The sequence below is a fragment of the Achroia grisella genome, unplaced genomic scaffold (assembly GCF_030625045.1).
Source record: "Achroia grisella isolate CSIRO2021 unplaced genomic scaffold, CSIRO_AGI_Agris_v1 utg215, whole genome shotgun sequence".
NCBI classification, from domain to species: Eukaryota; Metazoa; Arthropoda; class Insecta; order Lepidoptera; family Pyralidae; genus Achroia; species Achroia grisella.
In genome coordinates this window covers 483,826-505,584 of record NW_026712713.1, presented here as the reverse complement: position 1 = coordinate 505,584, position 21,759 = coordinate 483,826, and the positions used below count along the sequence as shown (strand labels likewise).

At 30.1% G+C, this 21,759-nt stretch overlaps 1 protein-coding gene and 2 long non-coding RNA genes across 3 annotated transcripts; 1 reads left to right on the top strand and 2 right to left on the bottom strand.

Annotated features, from left to right (window-relative positions):
- Positions 1 to 1,036: 1,036 nt before the first annotated feature.
- LOC131842204 (uncharacterized) lies at positions 1,037 to 6,901 on the bottom strand. The gene is made up of 4 exons (XM_059190735.1): positions 6,833 to 6,901; positions 4,594 to 4,726; positions 2,179 to 2,226; positions 1,037 to 1,349 (listed from the first exon to the last, which is right to left on the bottom strand). Exons 1-4 carry the CDS (start codon positions 6,899 to 6,901, stop codon positions 1,093 to 1,095), a joined length of 507 nt encoding a protein of 168 aa, XP_059046718.1. The 3' UTR covers positions 1,037 to 1,092.
- A 572-nt stretch (positions 6,902 to 7,473) lies between these two features.
- LOC131842195 (uncharacterized) lies at positions 7,474 to 14,611 on the bottom strand. The gene is made up of 3 exons (XR_009357480.1): positions 14,451 to 14,611; positions 7,855 to 7,932; positions 7,474 to 7,607 (listed from the first exon to the last, which is right to left on the bottom strand). It is a non-coding gene; the product is annotated as an uncharacterized LOC131842195 (long non-coding RNA).
- On the top strand, positions 9,825 to 11,214 carry LOC131842196 (uncharacterized). Its single transcript, XR_009357481.1, has 3 exons — positions 9,825 to 9,954; positions 10,419 to 10,490; positions 10,819 to 11,214. It is a non-coding gene; the product is annotated as an uncharacterized LOC131842196 (long non-coding RNA).
- Positions 14,612 to 21,759: the final 7,148 nt, after the last annotated feature.

Below are 21,759 nucleotides of genomic sequence, written 5' to 3'. Positions count from 1 at the left end.
GAGTTCCTTGCCTTCGTCACGCTCCGCCTGTGATACTTGTTAACTTGTGCCCAAAGCGTACATAGAGTGTGTTAACATACAATGTATTAATAATTTCCTCCGTTGATCGTTATTTTTAACTGTATACAGTATCAGTTTTGCTTTGCAAGCTGTGTTTTGATTTGTGTGCGAGTAACATGAACTCTATATTATTTTTGAAATAATATAAATATACCTGAAAGGCTTTAATTACGAAATTCGTGTGAAGCAGATATTAGAAATATTATGAAAATTATATACGGAGAATTCTTTTGCACGCAAAATTGTATACACGGCATTCTCTACCAGTCATCCGTCGTCGCGTTGATTAGAGATAGTAAGGCGGTGCAATTTAATAAGTAGATAGTATTGAGATATAAATAAGCAAAATATATAAGCTCATGGATTATAATATAATATTAAAGTATAATAAATAGTCATTTCCTTTTCTTGAATTAATTGCATAGTTATTGGGTTAATTTCATATATTGTGTACGTCCTAATAATACATTCGAATAAATATTTTAAGACTGCCACATATCAATATGTTTATATACCTATGCTTAAAAAATCCTTGATATAAAAAAAATATGTGACCATATGTGGTCTCATGGTAAACATTAAGGTTAAAAAACATCGATGTTTTCCTTTTTTATGTTTTATATCATAGGGGACAAAGGAGCTTGCGGTTGGCCTCATGATAAGTGATTACCTGATGAGCACCTGTAACATAAGGTGAATTGTATATTATAAAAGAGGTCATTTTGTCACCTTCTTTTATAGATTTTACCGGTGCATCAATGTTTCGATATTATCAAAGACTTGATATCGAATCAAAAACATCAATATGTAACGACCGTTTTTATTAAGAAGAGTCAGGATTTACAGAGTACTTCTCTGTAAATCCTGACTCTTCTGACCAATCACAATTTATAGAAAAAAAACAACTTAAATTTCATTATTTATTAATAATAAAACAATTTAAATAACTTAAGATTAATAATAAATAATTCAGTGCCATTACTTATTGGTTAGTGTATAAGTTACATGTATAAGATTTCACAATAAAATTAACTAATTACATTTTTGTTGTTTCTTGGATTTTAACATCATTCTCCTCAGAACAGAATAGCAGAGCCAGAATATTATGTACAATTTGGAATCGGTATTAATTATCATGTAAGAGGCCAATATTGCAACTATTATTCCCAATACATTCAAAATCACTTTAATAGCGTTATTATAGTTGTTGTGTTTTCTGTAGCATATAGCGTTGGGTAGTTTATTACAGGTGGCGCTGTCTTCTTTGCATTCTGGTTTCAATATGGATTCTGCAGAGAAGAAACAATTTTTAATATGAATATTATAGCTAACTTTAAGATCAAGATGTAGGTATGTATAATAATTTATTAATTACATTATATTTGCGATAGTCTTAGAGATAGATATAGAAAAGGACTATAGCAAAGTTACTGGTAATGAATGTGACTGTACTGAACTGACGAAGACTAGATGTTACTATAGTATGTACTTTTATTGATAGTTAGGTACTTTTCTATACAATCAAAAAATATATAGACTGCTTTCTGCTTCTCCAGAACGAATTCAAAACGTTTCAAGTACATAATGCTATAATGATATTATCAGGCGCTCAACACTCTTGTTTTCTGTTTTCGGTATCTACCGTCGTTGTTCCCTTCTACGGCATTAAATTTATTTGTGAGATATAAAAAAGTTGTAAAAGTTATAAAAGTTGTTAATTAATATCTACTATTAAGCTGAACTTATCTACAAGTTCAGCTTTAGATATTTCTTAAATAACCCTGTCTACAAATGAATGGATTATACAAAAGTCATAGAATTAGGCGAAATTAGAGATTTTTATATTTATAAATAAAAATATTTATAAAACTAATTGAAACCAATTGACGTAATTTAATGTAATTCTAAATTAAAATATGAAAAATCATAATATTATGTTTAAAATACAATGATTTGTTAAACATAGCTAAATAGATTTATTGATATATGATAATGTATTATTGGGACGTACACAAATTAGAAAATTAAACCAATAATTATGCAATTAGTCCAAAGAAAGGTAATAGAGGTACTAAAGGTAGAAGTAATAAAGTATAGAAATAAGTATACCATCCATACCTTCCACAGTCTCACAAATCGTAGCCATCATCGCTGGATGAGTCCGCTCTGTTCCGGATGAGAATGATCTAAATGTTATTAATTTTAAACTTAAATATTGATTGCTTCCCACAAACGGAGACCTTGCGGTGAACAGGAAATGTACTCGGTACATGAAGATATTCGTCTCCAAGATCGTAGTAATTCGTGCGGAAACCAACAATAGAATTGCTAATTGAAAAAGTCTTAACTTAACTTCCTTAGTATCGTCGATTGACCAGTTTTTCAAATCGGTGTTGCGAATAGTAATATACTGAGTCTTATATACTTACTAAGCAAAGTCAAGTTATTGAGTACACCCTTAACGATTGCTTAAACAGAAAACAAACATGTGTTCTGTTTACCGTATAAAAAAATGTAGGACTAATTATTAATATTATAATGTGATACTAATTTATATACATTAAAATGTAAAAATAATATTCATTGAAGGCTTTGTGTTAGATTCACCATAATTTGTAATAGGTCAGGATAGTATTACATTGATAGGAGAAAACAACAGTTTTTATGTCAGTTTCGGAACTTGAAAACTGAAACCTAACAATAAATGTAAACGGTGGGTTGTTCAGTGGTGAAATGGATGTTCATTTGTAAAATATTACTTTCCTTAAAATATTATATTCATTCCTATAATATAACTACAATGAAACTAGCCTAATTTACTGCTTATGACATTAGCTATTTGCTAGTACAAAGATTACTAAGAACAAACAGACAAATACATATTCTGACATTTTTTTTTAATTTATCTTTTATTGTAGGCTCTGTATATACTTTCATATGCATTTAGTGAAAATCTGTTAATTTATGAAACGACAAATAGACACTTATATATTGTTTATTTCTATTAATTGAGTAATCGAATGAAATAGTTAATAAATATTAAATAATAAGTCGTAGGTATGTAGTTTTTTGTACTAAATCTAAGTCATATAGCTTGATAAATATCTTATTGATTTTTTCCTCGTATTATCACTGCACCAGAACACTATTGTCGCGTAGAACCACTAACATAATAGCTAACACTTTTTTACATTTTTGTTCTAAATGTTGCATTTTTTGTAAACTCTTCAGAGGTATAAAACTCAACTGCGTCAAAACGATTTGAAACCGCATCCAGCTTCGCTAGCTACACCGCAGGTATCATCCATATTTATTTTTAGGATCATCGCTAACACCATGCTAGCTCATGTCTTCGAAGAGATGATGAAGATGCTTCTTGCATCGCAAAGAAGTCGCAGCCACTCGAAAAAGTATCAGAGTCCATAATAGTAAAAGGCAAACCTGTCATTCACAGACGATTGCCAGAGGTATAGTTCGGTAGCATTTATCAAACAAACAAGATGCCTTCCCCCTGTGAACCGTGCAAAGGTAAGAAAGAATCTACTAATTACTTCTTAGACGGTATTACGTAGCTAACAACTGCCATTGCAAAGTGGTTGTCGCCAACTTTGCTTCTATATCTTACTAATATTATAAACGCGAATGTTTGTATATATGGATGGATAGACCAATATTTATTACTCTATCAAAAACTACTGAGCGGATTTTGTCGAAACTTTATAGTAATAGAGCTTATACATCAAAATAACACAGCCTATAAATTTCACCCGGGTGAAAATCGGGCACCGCTAGTCCAGTATAGTTCATGCTTTTTATGACTGGATTTGTAAAGAAATTCACCCATCTAATATAATTACAGAATAGATAGATATGACAGAATGTAGCGGTAAGCCTTTCTTCAGGACTGGGGTGTTAAAAGTACATAAGATTAAAATGACACAGCAAGAAAGCTTTTCTCCCTCAATCAGGTTCTCAAATAGTGCAAGTCCACCTATCGAAGGTCAGGTTTGTGAATTCAAAGAAGAATATAATCTTTATTTCATGTTTTATGTATTGTTGATAGATTCCTGCAAGGACGGGTCCTGCAAAGACAACTGTTCCTGCAAGGACAAAGGCTGCAACGATTGTTCTTCTACAGGTAAGATATTTCTATATCTATTACACTTATAGAGTATAGAATATTTTGATGTCAATATCAGTAATTTTGGTTCAAATCGCTTGTGAAAACGTATTTTATTTATTACTTTGTTTTCTTCTAATTCTACACAACAATTATTTAATGATATTATTTAATATTAGGTATAAACCTTGGCATTAAATTGGCTATGTTTTAAAAGAGATTAAAGTATTAAATACATTGTATAAACTGATATATGCTCAAGGTTTGTTAAATGGCCAAATTTTACTCTTGGTGTTTAATCGTTTATCATCAGATGAGCCGTATGCTTGTTTGCCATCATCGTGGTATCAAGAAATGTTATAGAAATTTTCTATTACAGGTGGATGCTGCTAAGTTAAGGGGTTGTTACGTACCATCAATATGGACCCCACTCGACGTCATCAACACCGGCCGTCTCTTTGTTCCAGGATCAACAAAGTACTGGAAACATGCTTCCCTGTCAGCTTCTCTGTTGTTTTCTTCATAACAATTGTTCTGTTCTACTGCCTAATATAAAAAGTCCTTAGTATTCTTTTTCTTTTATTTCATTAATACATTTCATCCTAAAAATTATACATCTGGGTGTCTTTGTCTCACATATTTATGATGTAAGCCAAGTATTGGTTGGAGGGTGGGACATGGCCATGTTCATGTTTATAGGCGACGATTGTTGCTTACAATCAGATGGCTAATCCACTAGTTTGTCTTAATTGTTAAAAAAATGTTTTTACAAACACAACGCCATCTATACTATTTTAAACTTGACGCGGTCATTATTTATACGTATAATTAGTAAAAATCACGGGATCTTACCACGTTTTATATATATTTGCTGAGTTCCCGGTATTTCGGCAGTGTTTGAACCACCATGATCACGGGTAAACTACTTTTTACTAATTACAACGCCATCTAGCAGAGCTTGTATTATGAGTACTAGGCAATTGATAGATTTACTTACATTTTGCGTAAATCTACACAATAAACATAGAAAATATCTAATAAATACTAGATGCAATGTTATTTCTGTAAAATTGATTTATGTATATAATTGAAATGGCAAAGAGGCTGAGATGCAAACTAGCTGACTAACTAGCTACCTAGCCCTTCTGATGGTGAACAGTAATATACCAGAACATCACGTTATCATGGGATATCCATGATATCATTCATGCCACTATTCGCGAGGACTTAGCTGTCATGCCTCTTATTCTGTAATTTCCCTGACTAATCTCACCCTGAAACTGAGAGGTACCTTAACAAATGACTTTTAAAAAGCCTATTTACTAATAGACTTTTTAAAAGTCATTTCATCATAGCCCCAAGAGCGCACAAGAGTTCTATTATTCAGAATCAATTATATAAGTGTGCAATACGATAATAATTAAAATTTGAAAATACAAATTTCTAATGAAACTATGTTACAGTAGTCTGTTTAACTATTTTAATAATTGCAAGGTATTAAATAAAATATTCTGCATTTTTAGGATTTAACTTTCATAAATAAGGGGATTTATATATGATTAAAGACGTTTTGTCATTTTGTCCATATACATACTCTAGTAGTATTGCTATTTCTTTATTACTTATATATATTTTTTACACTGAGGCCACCTTTATTATCAAGAGCCAATAAAGCCCTTATCTTAGATTTACCAAATATCCACCAGAAATTTAAAAAAAAATCAGTAAGGCTTTTCCAGTGGATTTCTATAAAAAACACTCTGATACGATATTTCGATATGTTAGATGTCATGGCGTACTTATTAACTTTCCGCTTCTATTTATTCTTTCTGATCAGATTATGATATCTGCTGTCAGCAAATAGCTAACTAAAAATAAACTTTAAACTATATGTAGAATTTTTTGTTGAACTTCTTGGAATCGTGGTCTCATCTGTTATTAAATATTCACTACCTGTGTATGTTAGATCTAACTTATGTAAAAAATTCTCGAAACACAATATTTTAAGAAAACTCCTCCTAAAGGCTTGATCGATTGTTATGAAATTTTGTCTGTTTATTCAGTAGGTTTGTGAATAGGACGTAAACTATTTTAACCCCTAATTGATAAGGGTGATCCATGACAATTTTTTTTTTAATATAATCATCAGAATTTTTTACATTTTTATCATTAAAAAATATATCGGGACATGTGTCCAATACAACAACAACAAAAATTCGAAAATCGAATATACATTGCCCGCGAATCCTGAAAGCCTATTTTTTAAACATACTATGTACCACAGAACAACTTCATTGCTCTGTTACGTAACGTACTGTTGTGTACGAGTATAACGTGTTTTAATGATAACACAAATATTCATCGTATTCGTATCACAGGCGGTTCTTTCTCAATTTTACACTACTACATTCAAATAATCTTACATTCGCATCCAATTTACTTTGTAGACTCTTAAATAGATGTAGCTACAATACTCAATCCTGCATTGCTATTTCTATTTTAATACGGTCACCATTACTCTCTCGCTTGCAACGCAATGACCCCTTATACAGGTACGACTTTTAGTTTGGTTACTGTCGAACAGTTTCCAATCTGTTTTCAATATTTATTCTTCCTTTCGTAACAAGACACATGCCGAAAAATTGGTATTACCGTACTATTGTTGAAACCTTCAAGAAAAGGCCTTAGTTCTTTCTTAAAGACCATCAAGGCACTTGCCATTCTCCTGGTGTTACCATCAGGTGAGCCGCAAGCTCGTTTGTATTAATACAGTGTTTACTCAATTCTACAGGAGATTTTGTACAACGCGTGCATGGGACTAATTCTATTCCGCCGTCAAGATTTTTTGCATTGCAAATTCACTTATTATGTGCATGAAATGTTGCATATATGTATGAAGAACAAAATTATGCCAGTGAAATTAATAGGCAATCCACGATCATCAATAAATACTTCTTAAAAATGGTAAGGCACAAATCTTCTTTAGGATTTACAAGACATTTTAACTAAAACCAATCATTAAGATCTGTATACGATAATTAATGTGAACTGTACGCTTTCTTTTATTACATACGGCTATTTTTTGTATATGACTTGGAAAAGATAATATCTTTTAATAGAAGTATCAAAAATAAGAAAGATTAACATGGGACGGGATAAGGCACATTATAAAAGACGTAGTACTTGGTAAATCCTTTTCTTATGAGGTGAAAACTGTGCCCAGTTTGTCACAAATTATATGTTATGATAATCAAGGATCAAAGGCAGGATAATATGTGCAAATAATGAAATAATTATGTAAGATATTTCAAATATTGTATTTATTACATGAAAGTAGCTGTAATCAAACATTGTCTAATTACTCGTACACATTAGCTTCCCAAGTAGCTGCTGTACCTCAAATATTGAAATTTTCAGCAACAACCTCCTGAAATTATAACAAAATATAATTATTATGATAAGTAAAGATTTGTATGTACGTATGTAAATATAGTTTTCGTTTTCTATTGTCTAATGACTTAAGTATAAAATAATAATGGTATAAATTAAATTTGGATACCGCTTGATTACCAGAAAGAGGGAAGTGAAATATTGAAAAAGTGTATAATAAATTTAAAAGTTGACCATATAAGATTGAGATGGCCCTGTACATACAGTAGTCAATAATTTAGTACCTTGCTTGGTGGAACAATCAGAACAATCAGCTTGGCAGGTACAGCTGTCTTTGCAGTTTCCGCCATTCTTGCACGAGTCTGAAAGGAAAAATACGATATATAGTATATGTTAATATATTTCAATAAATTGTTGTAGTAGTGACGGTAATGTCAGATTCTGGTTTATCTGAATTGAGATATATATAGGACTATAGTAAAAAGACTTCATTGAGAAGTTCTAAAAATTTTTTATTGTAAATTTGATCATTATTAAAGATATTCAGATATACATAGCTGCACGGAATTAAACGAAACTTGCCATAGACATCGAGTGATAGTGCTTAAATTAGTAAGTACACAAAGAGACAATAAATTAATGACTTTACTTATAAATGCTTACCTTTGCAGGGTTCACAAGGTGCAGGCATCTTGGCTATTGGTTGTTAGTTGACTGATGTAGATGTCAATAGAGACTGTTGATCTACAACTACTGAAGCACATTTAAATAGTGCAGTTTAACGAAAAAACCCTACGACTCGAACAAGGCTGTTGCATACGTATCAGAAACCTCGAATTTTTTCCAACTGTTACGTGGTCTTAGTGAATTGGGATTGTAGACAATTAAATAGATGTAAAAACAGGCAATACTACTGTAAACACTATACCTACTAATATAGTCAATACGTTGTAATGATCATAATCACTAACTTGACTTACATTACTGTTTAATGAAATTAAGAGCAAATTATAGTAAGAATATCGCTTTCTTGTATATGATATGTCTCTTTAATTGTCTTCATTTCTTTGCTTATAATACATTTGTGAAGAGGAGATGAAAAAAACGGCTAAAGCAATTAGGATAAAATTTTGACACAGTATGTATGTAATCATACAGGTTACTTGCCGTAACAACGTATTAGAAAAATACTCCGCTATTGAAGAAATCAGTAATTCTTATTTTTATTTTTAAGCCATTTACTATAAGTAAATTATTTATCATAAGAATAATAGGAAATGGCTCTGTATGAATGCTGTATTTGTTTTTGTCAATAGAAGGCGTCTACATATGTACACTCAGACGAAGTTGCGGGCACCACTAGTCTTGAACATGTACCTATTTGTATCTTTACAATATTTTGTCATTACATTTCTATTAACATGAAGGAAATAATTACAATCTTATATTGAATATTAAAATTCAATAAATTCATTACAATGTCTATAGACTACGTATTATGATGGATTGCTGCAATTATCATCATGTTGAAATAAAGCGATAGATTAAAAGTGTAATATTTACGTAAAAATATCTTACTAACATTATAATCCGCGATGTTCGTGAGTGTTGATGGATTGATGGATGAATGTTTGTTATTTTATCACGCAAAAACTACTGAATGAATTTTAACGAAAGTTTACAATAATATAGTTTATACTTCAGAATAACATATAGACTACAATTTTTTTTAAATTGCCATATAAATTAAATCCGCTATTAAAAAATAGGGGTTTGTAATAGAAGGCTGAAAAATTAGGGTTGTATGTATTTTATATGTACATTTTTTAAAAAAATGTTAATATAAATGATAAAAAAAATGTGCATTTAAAAAAAGGCTGGGGGGGGGGGGCAACCCTTATCACTTCAGCCAATTCTCAGACCTACTGAATATGCATATAAAATTTTATAAAAATCGATCAAGCCCTTTTTGGAGGAGTATGGTAACTAACATTGTGACTTGTGACACGAGAATTTCATATATAAGATTTATCTTGTGAAAAATAATTGTAAATAAAAAATTAAAAAAAAATATATTACATATCTGGGATAAATAATTCAAGAAGTTTCGATAATAGAAGAGAAGTAATTTTATTGGAGTGTACAATTCGTTACGGCTAGTTATCTCAATTGAACTTTTTGTTGTCGCCACCAAAACAATGATCATTCAATGTCAAATGCTTTTTCAATAACTTTGACGATCTCCTATTTCTATAACTATAATACAGTTGCATAGAGGTTTTGATATAAGTTGGGTGGTCGTTTAATTTTGCGGTGATTCTTCATAATTTTTATCATCTAGGTTGATATAGTTATCGATATGAAAGTGTTTGATGTAAGATTATGTAAGTATTGATAACAATAAATTATTATTAAGATTCTGGAGTGACTACTCTGTACAGACAAAATAGTTTTGGGGCCACCAACAGTTAGTTACTTAACCAGTTGATTATGTATTTAATATTTTGATTCTAATTAATGTTAGTTGTTAGTTGGTATTCACACATTTTAACTTAAAGTTACAACAATTATTTAAAAGAGCAACACGTAAATTTTTTGCACGTCCTTCTTGTGAAAAGTTTCCAAATGAGCGGTAGATAAAAACAAAAGTAGGAATGTCTATTCAAAAGTTCTTACATTTAAGTTACTTTGAATAAAGAATTTTCTATATTTCTATTACTGAATGAAAACATGTCCTCAAATGTGTTGTAAAGGGATGGTTTCAAGACTATTTCTCATGACGGTCTATGAGGAAGGCCGATAATAATATCGGTCTGTGAATAGTTTAAATGACGATTTACTTTTTCAGATTTAAAACCCAACACACCATGGGTTGGAGATTGCACGCCTGGCTGTGATTGTCAAGACATCGACCTAGAAAGTAAGTAATAGCTTTTGTTATTTAACTGTAGCTACCCGGCTTTGCACTTGTAAAAACTGCATTAAAATCCGTTGCAGAATTTAAAAGATTTAAGTGACCAGACAGCTGTTGCGACCTATTTTATACTATGTGAAGTTTAAGTATTTTATTATATTTTAACATAATCACATATTATATAAGTATATACGCACAAATAAGTTATTTATAAAAGTTATCTATATTAAATATATAGATAACTTTTATATTAAGTTTTATATTTATATTAAGGATATTAAATAAATCCTTGATAGTAAATACTAATAATCTTAAGATTATAATTTCTTTTCAGGTACTTGCATGAAGTAATGCTGCATAAAAAACACAACTAATTTTAATTTTACCTATTGTTATTAGAGAAGTATGTTCAATATTCCACAATACATAAGTAACAAGATTATGTATATGAACATAAAATTTAAGACTGTAAAATAGGAAATGCTATTTTACAGTAGAAGCTACCAGTCTAGATTAAATGAACTTAGAAATAACTACAGAGATCGGGGGCTATTATTCCCTTGATTTAAAAGATTTGACATTTAAGGACTAGCGGAAATATTCCCAGACGGCGTCTGAGAGTTGACTCTTGTGAATTTAAAGGAATATAGACAATTTAAGAAAAAAGATCACCCGATTGACTGGTATATAAAAAAAAATTGCCCATTAGCAGGTTTTGAATACAAAAAGAAAAAAACCTTTTGTTATTATTATGATTTGTTGCTATAGCTGTTATTAAAATTATATTATATATTGAGTTTTTTTTATTAAACATATAAGTAAATAAAACTTCATTCACTTTGAATTATACTATGTATAAATATAGTATAATTTAAAGAGTTTTCTGCAACTCGCAAACCATATGTTTAGGTATGAACACGAACTTATTTACTTGTAATAGGGTAAATAATATCCTCTAAGTAATCTAAGTAAATACTTCTCTCTATACATTCGATAATATCTTCATTATTTTTTTACTATATAATATTTTACATCGCTATAAGGACAGGCAGAAAATTTCATAAAATAAAACAAAAAAATATTTTTTCTTTTATTTAAATAGGAACTTCTATTATTCGACAATCATACAAACAATGCATTATTTGTTTTATTACTAATAATACTACTATTATTATTAGTAATACTATTCCGTTTCGTATAACAGTCAAAACAATACAATTTATGTTATAATCTATGTGATAATTTTTATGATTTTACATGATTTCCATTATTTCTTAGTGGTACGTATAGAATAGAATAGATTTAGAAATATTACCTTTTGAAATTAAAAAATAAATATTATTTATAATATTACAAATAAAGTAATGTTATAAATATTAAATAAATGGCATTCTTTATGGTGTTTCATGTTTAGTCCTACTTCTTAGGAGTTTGTGTGGCGGCAGAGTCGGCCGGCGTGTTAGGAGCTGGTCTGGTACTGTTACAGCCACAGCTGGTGTTACTCTGACAAGATGAGCAGGTCTGGCTTGACGCACACTTGCACTCTGCAAATTATATTAATTTATAGGTGATGATGATAAATTTTTTATATAGTGCTAGCCTACGCTAATGGTATACGCTAACGCGGCATTAGAGGAGAACAGAGGATTCAATTATAACAATATTATAACGATTTTTTCAGTTCTGTCTTATATAAGTATATTTGAGGCGACATTGGTCTATTGGTCTAGCACACCGCTTTACGTCCGATGGTCGCGGGTTCGATTCCTCGCATGGCACAAACATTTGTATTCATGAGTATGATTGTTTGTATCGATCTGGGTATATTCTATGTATAATATGTACGTATTTACGAAAAAATAATATCTGAAGTATAGTATCATGGTTGCCACTTTAGCCTTAATTTCTGGTTGTGTAACATTCAATAATTTATTTTTTCAAAGTACTAAACATTTTCTACGACCATAGTTCTGCGTTTGTTCTACTAATTAGAAACATGATAAGCAACCTTGGCTAAATAATTTACCTACTTCGTTTTTAAATTGCACAATAGTTACAACTCTTAACTTTTTGCACATAATTTCAGTATATTAGATTTTTTATATAATGGGAATAGCAAACTGACGGCAAATTGATGTTAAATAGTAACCGTCGACTATATTTATATCTAAAAGGCACTACGGACATCAATATGTCATGTCACATTTGTTATACCAATAATGCGTTGGCATTGCCACAGGACTTGCATTGCGTGCTTCTCATTGCACCCTACAACTATACTATATTTGCTGTTGAGTTAGTATTGCAGGATGTATATAAAGCAGTGAAATTACAGAAAAAGGGTCATAACATCTTAGTCCTCTTTAAATGAAATGTATCTTTGTAAATGTGCGTCTAATAGAAAATACTTATGTTAAGTCAAATCTATTATTAATTTTAAATGTAGTTCAAACCACGAAAAGCTTGAATGACATGAAATAGAAAACTCTGCCCTTACTGTTTTTAAATACCATTTTACATCCATATCATTACAATAATATATAATTTTTGATAAATAGAGACAATTTTGCAAAAATAACATTGGTCTTAATCTAATATTTGTTTTGTAATAAAACATTACAATCTCTCTCAATATACAAAAGAAATTTTTGATTTTCGCTGTTTGCCAAATATAACATTGAGACAATTTTCAATAAAAGTAAAAAATAACATGTGTAATATAAGAAACGTTGACACAAGACAGGTAGGTAGTAATATAATACAATACTGTAGGTAAATATTATTAAGATAACAAATAATATATATGAACGCAATAAATATACAACTAGTGCTTTGAAATTCAGAATTGTTAGCAACAGCTCTACATAAGGTTCTACATTAAAGTTAATTTTCTGATTAGCACATCGCCTTACTTCTAATGAACGTAGTTTGAAATATTTGTATTAATGAGTATAATAGTTTCCATAATTACAATATATTACATAAGTTTTACAAAAAAAAGTTATTAAGTATTGTACCATTTGTTTAGTACCCCTTTCGTAAAACTCTATTTTATATGTATATATATGAATGACATTGGTGTATAAGTGACTAAATGACGACGGTGTTAATTGTTGTAGTTTATTATTATTATTTTCGGTATTGTACTGGAAATCATTTAAATTTCAAACAATGAGTCACGCGTAACTCAATGTTAATGATCACAGATTATGTAAACCACAGCACAAACATGGCTTCTACACATGTGAAAACAAAGTTATTAACGGTGCCTGCAAATATTTATACTAAACTTATAGACCGTTTAAAATCCAAAACTTTCCTCAAAGGATGTAGGCATATACAGAGGAGGATATACGTGCATCGTTTCATATTCAACATAAAAAAATCGTAAATGTAGCTTTTTTCCTTAAAGGAAAAACTAGACATGTAACTATTTCGTTGCTTTATTGATATTCATAGTTAGGTATAGGCTTAAGATTCTTATAATTTTGTTAACAACCACACAACAATAAAAATGGACAACAAAAATATTATTGTATAAATTATACAAACGTCTCTCGTTGCAGAAAACAGTTGTCTTTTGTTTTAACTCAAGGCTACTTTAACAAAGTAAAGATTTTCAGTTTCGGATCTGCGAACTAGAAATTTTCTTCTAAAAATCTACATTGATATTGACGATAATATTAAAAACTAAATGAATCTGAACTTTTTAGATTATAAAAATAACCGGTTCATTTTATATAAGACAGACAATTTATATATATTTTTTCTATTAATTTTAATATCATTCATATGTATGTTAGTCTATAAGGTATTTATAATATGGACATTAGTAGCATGAATTAAATATATAAATGAAAAAAAGAAATTATATCAGTTTGTAATTTGTGAAATTATCACGCAATACACTACACTATAATGTTGTGACCTCGCTCATTATAAATTGATCTAATAATAAACACTCACGGTCTTTGCTTCCTCCACAAGGCATCTTGTATAATTTCAATTGATAATTTCAATAAACGCAGTATGTTATACTAGTTACATATAACAACTGAAGCGGCGTGTGGACTCTACCAACTCACTACTCACACTTATATTGTAAAAGTATACCTACTACAGAGTTTTATCGTAAAATTGTGTTCGGATACGTTATGTAAACAAGGAATACCGACATACCAACATGTTAATAAAAAAATATACTAATATCATAAACGCGAAAGTGTGAGTATGTATTTGACGGCTTCGATGGTCTAGCGATTTAGCACACCACTTTACTTCCCAAGATCGCGGGTTCGATTCCTCGCACGGTGCAAATATTTGTATTCATAAGTACGATTGTTTGTAATGGCCTGGGTGTTTTTGATATATATCACATGATATATGTCGAAATTATATATTTTTGTAAGTATTTAAAAAAAAGTAGTTATATCAGTCGTCTAGTTAGTTATTTTGGAAACACAAGCTCTGCTTACCGTGGGACTAGAAGGCGCTGTGTTATTATGAAAGTTTAACTTTTCATATAAATCGTCTTATGCACAGTTTAGCTATTCTTCGGCCCATTGTATCTTTTTAATTCTGTATACAAAACCTTAAAAACATAGTTTTTTCCACTACATGATCTAATTCTGATAATTAATAAATATATATAGACTTGGTTTCTAAACCAGTAAAGAAAAATATGATGTGCAAATGGCTTTACATGGGAATAGAAATATTTCTTATTTGTAACTTTCAGTTCACATTTTCACATTATTAAATCACTCTTGTCCACCCTACAGCCTTAAATAAATCGTTTATATTGCATATGTATTCTTTTTTTTTTGTTCCGTGAAGAAACAATAATAATATTTTCGTATTATTTCACTGTTATAAACTCTTTTATGATATAAAAGAGTTGATAAGATCTGTAGACTAAAACTTAAATCCATCCTTTATTTTTATATGGTCGATGAAATATATGATCTCTACCACTATAGAAAAAAATCTAAATCCTATATATAGGTACTTATATACAAAGAACACTTTCTTATATTATTATAAATTTAAATATGAATGTGCTTGCATTAATGTTGTATACATATTGTATACAACATTAATGCAAGCACGTTTTACGTATGTAAAGAATACTTAATATTTTTTTTAATAAATAATTAATAATACAATTTTGAATTACAATAGTGATTAAATCTATAGGCATTTCCGAACACGCATTTTATTATTACACATGGTCAATTAAGAGTCCTAACGACAATGATGCAATGTTTTATATACATTGATGCTATAATACCAGAACTTTTTTCTCGTCGTTAAATCATTGCGCGTATTGTACTTTAACAATATTTGATAATTGGAATAATATTATAGTAGACAATATACAATATTAGAATTAGTGTCGTGCGCGAAATAGCCGTGTGCAATTTACTGCCATAAAACCACTTGAAAAGTCATGTTTGTTCAAGATATCAATATATAATAATAATAATAATGTTTCATACAAAGAAATTGACTTCTCAACTCAACCACACACATACTACAACTATCAGCTCCTATTATGTATAGATTTATACAATTTTCTGTTTCTTTCAAGCAGAATTCAGATACACGTGTAGTGAAAAGTAGAGTATGCAGCATAGTTCATGTTTTTAAGAATGAATGATGCACCTTCTTGTTATTGGTACACGTTGGAGGATAATAGGATAAATATGAAGTCAGATCAGTAAGTCTTCATACCGAATTTCACCAGGAACTAACCTGACGTCGTACTTTGGTGGCGATGAGGTTATTAGTTCATATTACTAATTATCCCCTTCCCCCAGGAGGTCTAGGTTGCATACTCGTATGTCCTTATTCAGGCAGGTCACTAGAAACGTAACCCTTTTTTAGTTATTTGCATACTACGCAAAATATATAGATAACGGTAGGCACTTTCCATCAGACGGGTCGTAAGCTGGTTTACCATTACAGATGTATTACAAAAAGTCCCATACTGTATCATTTTCAATGGTTTTGGAAGTACTTTGTGCTAAAAAGTTGATAATAAAAATATGATGCAATTTACTTAACAAAAAATTATTTATTCTGTGTTAGACAGTGAGCTCACAGCGGATCATATCCGGATTTAGCTGGTATAATTATAGAACTGTACATATCTAACTACATTACGGTGAATCCCCTAAAGTTCTGAGAAAATTGCCACTTTGGGACAATTGTATACTACTAGCCGCGACTTCATCTGCATAAATATTCTGCATAACTCTATCTGACATGGTTCCAGAATAATTTTTGAGATAAAATAAAGCCTAATCCGTTTAGCCGTTATGCTGTAAAAAGCTAACAAATAGACAGAAATCCTTGTGCATTTAAATACCTGCTGTTTCTCACAACTTTGTGTGAATTTTATATAGATAAACTAGCAACATGTCCCGGTGTCGCACCTAACGTACGTATTTGGATAATGATATATGGATAATGATTAATATCATATTTATAGAAAGTATAATAATATAATAAATGTATATAAACAGAAGAAATTTGATTATCATAAAAATGGTTATAATGAGTTAAGCTTAGAAGATAGATAATAGTCGCGGAGTTTTTTTTAGAAGTATTCCGTAATTATGTTATCTGTGGTAATACATATTTTTTGCTAATTTTTTCTTTTCTTCTCCGCTCATATTGATATATATCGTATTATTGATCGTAGCTTGGTGTTATATAGCCTATAGATACCGTGTGCTAAAAAAAACTATCAGACAAAGAATTTTTAAAATCGGATCAGTAGAACCGATGATTACCTCGAACAAACATACCTACATACTAACTTTACCTCTTTATAATATGAGTACAGAAGATAGCCTATGTCCGTTCTCGTGATATGCTCTAACTTCATTATTGTGTGATTATACATTATGCATAACAGGCTTTCATTAAGATCCGTCGTCGGTTAGACGGTTTTTGTCTGGTTGTTAAACATTAAACGGCTTTAATGTTTAACAACCAGACAAAAACCGTCGCATTTATAATATATACTAGCTGTACACGCGACTTCGTCCGCGTGGAATTTAACTTTATTTTACTAAAATAAAAGTAGCCTAAGTTACTCTTTATTACAGCAGCTACCTACCAAAATAAGTCCCATCAAAATCGGTCCAGTCATTTCAGAGATTAGCCGGAACAAACAGACAGACAGACGAGAGACAAAAATTGTAAAAAATTAAATTTTTGTGTATGTACCGTATTTATATTCATATCCATGTAGTAAAAACGGTTATTTCAATATTACACGCAGACACTCCAATTTTATTTATATGTATAGATTAGTAAGGATTAAGTGCTGCCAGTGCAAACATCGGACGTGTCACATATCAGGAGTAAATTTTAATATTAATTATATGATTATAATATTGAACCTATAGTATCCAACCGAATTAAATGACAATTTGACAAAATTATTTTAAATCATTCATCAATCATAATAGATCTAAATAAATGTTGTCTAGTTATCGGTTTTATTATATGGTATATATCTACTAATAACTAATATTTAAAAGTAATTATATTCCATACGAAAATAAATAAAAGAAAACCATTGACATTATACAGAAGTGGTAATATCCATACAAATTTTAATTTATTAATATTTCTTTTTCAAAAACGATAAGAAGGAGACAATGTCCCTACAACTTTTAATTGAGCAAAATTCTTTGTAAATACTTTATGCTCTCTGAATTATTTAGGCACTCCATATTACACTCCACATGAAATAACGTCATTCATATATAAATAATATTATATATTAAATAAAATTTATATAATATAATAATATATTATATAAATTTTATAATAATATATTATATAAATTTTATTAAAAAGTTTTAATTTACCAGAAACGAATTTGGAAAAAGAAAGGAAGATAATTATTAGCATGTATTATAATACTTAAACAAAATAAATCTATGATGCGAATTTTAATAATCTGTGGCGATGTCGGCTTGCGCGGGAAAACTGAAAATGGTTTGTCACTTTTTCTACGGACAGGCTTTTCTGCTCCAGTTTTTATTGTATTAAACTTATATTACATAATCAATAAATAAATTAATATACTTACGTAATATTTGAAGATGCGTGACAACAAAAAAGAGTAAAATTTTTCCGAACAGGTACCTAAATACATATATTACCGCATTTATAGAATCTGAAGTTTGAAAATCTACCGTGTAAAAAAATACTATGGCACTAAAAAATATTATGATTTAATGTTCTCAGGATCAGTATATAGCTATATTTCTATATATTTGTTTAATGGTTGTGTTGTATGGTACGATCTTTTGTTGCACAAACTGACACCTAGAATAGTAAATAATAATAATAGCCCAGTTTTCATAGAGCTAACTAACATGAACTTATACTATGGTCACTAAACAGTTGATATAAATATTTAAACATTTATTACATAAATATATAACTTAATATTTACACTTTTGAATATATATACACCATTGCAAAACATACTCATGAATATCAATATTTGTAACAAGCTAGAATCGAATATACTAATATTGAAACTAATGCAGCAATTACTATAATATTATTCGTATAAAAACTCGTCTAACTATATTGATAATGATTTTTTATATATAAATAAAAACGTCCACTTATGCAATCATCTCTCAGGCACTAGTCCTAGGGATAGTCAATATAATGAAAACTTTAATGTTGATATCGATTTATAAATTATCGGTATTTATCTTACATCGATATATGATAAATATTATTGTTAGAAAACGTCGACATTTTTCTCGGAGTTCACCTGATTTTCTATATTTAAACTTTGCGAATTTTGTGCTGTTTTTTTATTTCATATATGGAGGATGCTTTCCGCATGGATAATGTTCACGGACACGAAGTCTATGCATTTTCACAATAAAAGATCGTGTATCTCTTTACATAATTGCACAAAGGCATCCGCGGAGGTTCAATATTGTCTTGTAGGACATTTTATCTGTATTGTCTTACCTGATTTCCTATTATTTTGAATTTTGAATTACCTTCATTTTGTTCATCAAGTATTAGAACTATCAGATCCTGTCTATTTTGTATTATTTTGCGTTTTGCATGACCTCATTTTAGAATCTACTCTGCTTTTTTTTAGCAATTTCACCCTTTTCGGTTCTATTTGTATTTGCTATATTGTACACTTAACATCTAAGTGGCAATGTAATTAAAGACTCGACGTGGATATGAAATCGATGTTTTTGGTCTAAACATCGATGTTTTCTACACATCGCTGCTTATCGATTATCACTTAAGATAAGCGATGTGTTAAGACAAAACATATTTCAAAGAAACAATCTGTAATTAATAGCTACATCCGGCGTGACTAGCTTCGCGTAAATTCTTCCGAACAGGAAGTTGTACTGAAAAACAAATGAATTTCAGTGAATCAGAGGTGCGTAATCAATACTTTTATCGAGGTCTAACTACCTCGTTTATCAATACCGTGATAAGGTAAGCAGGTACTTCGATGTACGTATCTTCTGTTTTTATGAATCCTATGAGTATATTTTTAGTTATTACTTTATTTTCTGTCATTCCATTAATACTCTTCTCTTAAATTGTAGCTTGGTACCTTGTTTGGTATGTTTACAAAGTATAAAACAAAGTCGCTGTCGTTGTCTGTTCGCTTATATCTTTTAAATTACGCAACATATTTTAATGCACTTTCAACAAGAGTTAGGTTCATAAGTATAATACATGCGTGTTATAACATAGAACAAGTCGAGAAATTCAAAGATTTGTAATACAATCATGAGAAACCGAGACGGGTAGCGACCCATACCGGCTTCGCGTGTCCCCCACCACCCACCTCTTGTTCTCTACTAGTGTGTAGTGAACAAGAGGTGACAGATATACCAAAAATCGTTCTACAATCTTTTGAAAGTCCTTGGCTTGCCCAGATCGACAAGTTTTATGCTAGAATTTTGGGTTGCGTTAGATGGTTTGTATCAGATAGTTTCGGAATCTATTCGAAGTTTATTCTTCTCTGAAATGCTAAGTTTCTTAGATACAGAGGTGGGTAAATTAGTGAAAAATAAGTAATTTTATTTTGAGGCGGCGGCCATTTTTAATACTGGAATATATTAAAATGTATTGTCATCAGAAGTAAAGGCGTGTAAGACGAAAAAAAAATAATATGACAGAATTCCAATTATGTATAAACTAAAACAACAAACCAAGCATGCTAAATAAAACTAATTTAAAACAGAAATAATGTATAAACATGTTAATTGCTTGTAAATGTCACAAAAAGTATATAATTTTTCATTATAATAATAGTTTATTTATTTGTCAGAATATGATAATGAAATGAAATGAAATTATTTAGTCGCGAAATATATAAGATGATGAACTAGATAAGATGTTACATAAAAATATTATTGATCAGCAATATTCGAAAAACAGGCGCGCAAATTGTATTCAAAGATTCCTTTTTGTCAAATATTCTTGAAAAAAAAAATTATTAATCGACAGTCAATTTTTTATTTAGCGTTTAAACAATGTATGAGATGTCACTTCTTATTACATCAGCTACCTGGCAAAAAAAGTCCCGTCGAAATCGGTCCAGGCATTTCAGAGATTAGCCGGAATAAACAGACAGACAGACAAAAATGGTAAAAAATGTTATTTTGATGTATGTACCGTATTTACATTCATATGCATGTAATAAAAAATGGTTATTTCAAACAGACACTCCAACTTTATTTATATATATAGATGTACAGATTAGGTAATACAAGTATCATAATAAGTATATATTTAATTAAAGAAAATTAAACGAATGTATATTGTATATACACTATAAAATAAATGACATAAAACTATTAAATCATTATTGATTTGTGTTAGGGAAAATACTTTATGTGGAAGCGTCTGTCTCGTACCATACAGGTTCTGCGGATTTCTTGGGCTTCAGGGTCTCGAAGATATTTTCGCTAGCTTTCCAGTTTCACAGTAGGTTTAACTCAGTTTTAATTTATTTTAATATACAAATAATGCGCGCGCGTCATGGCCGCCGTACGGTCAGTTCTGTCATAGGTAAGGGGGGGGGGAAGGAAAAGCGCGGGAACAGAAACTAACGGACTCTAATATAATAATCTGTGCTTACGATGGTACAGGGTAGATTTTGAACAATTTGTATAAACTCAGCACAATTTATCACTTTCAGAACATTTCAGAAGTTAGTATACAGGTATGTCACAATCACATTATGAAT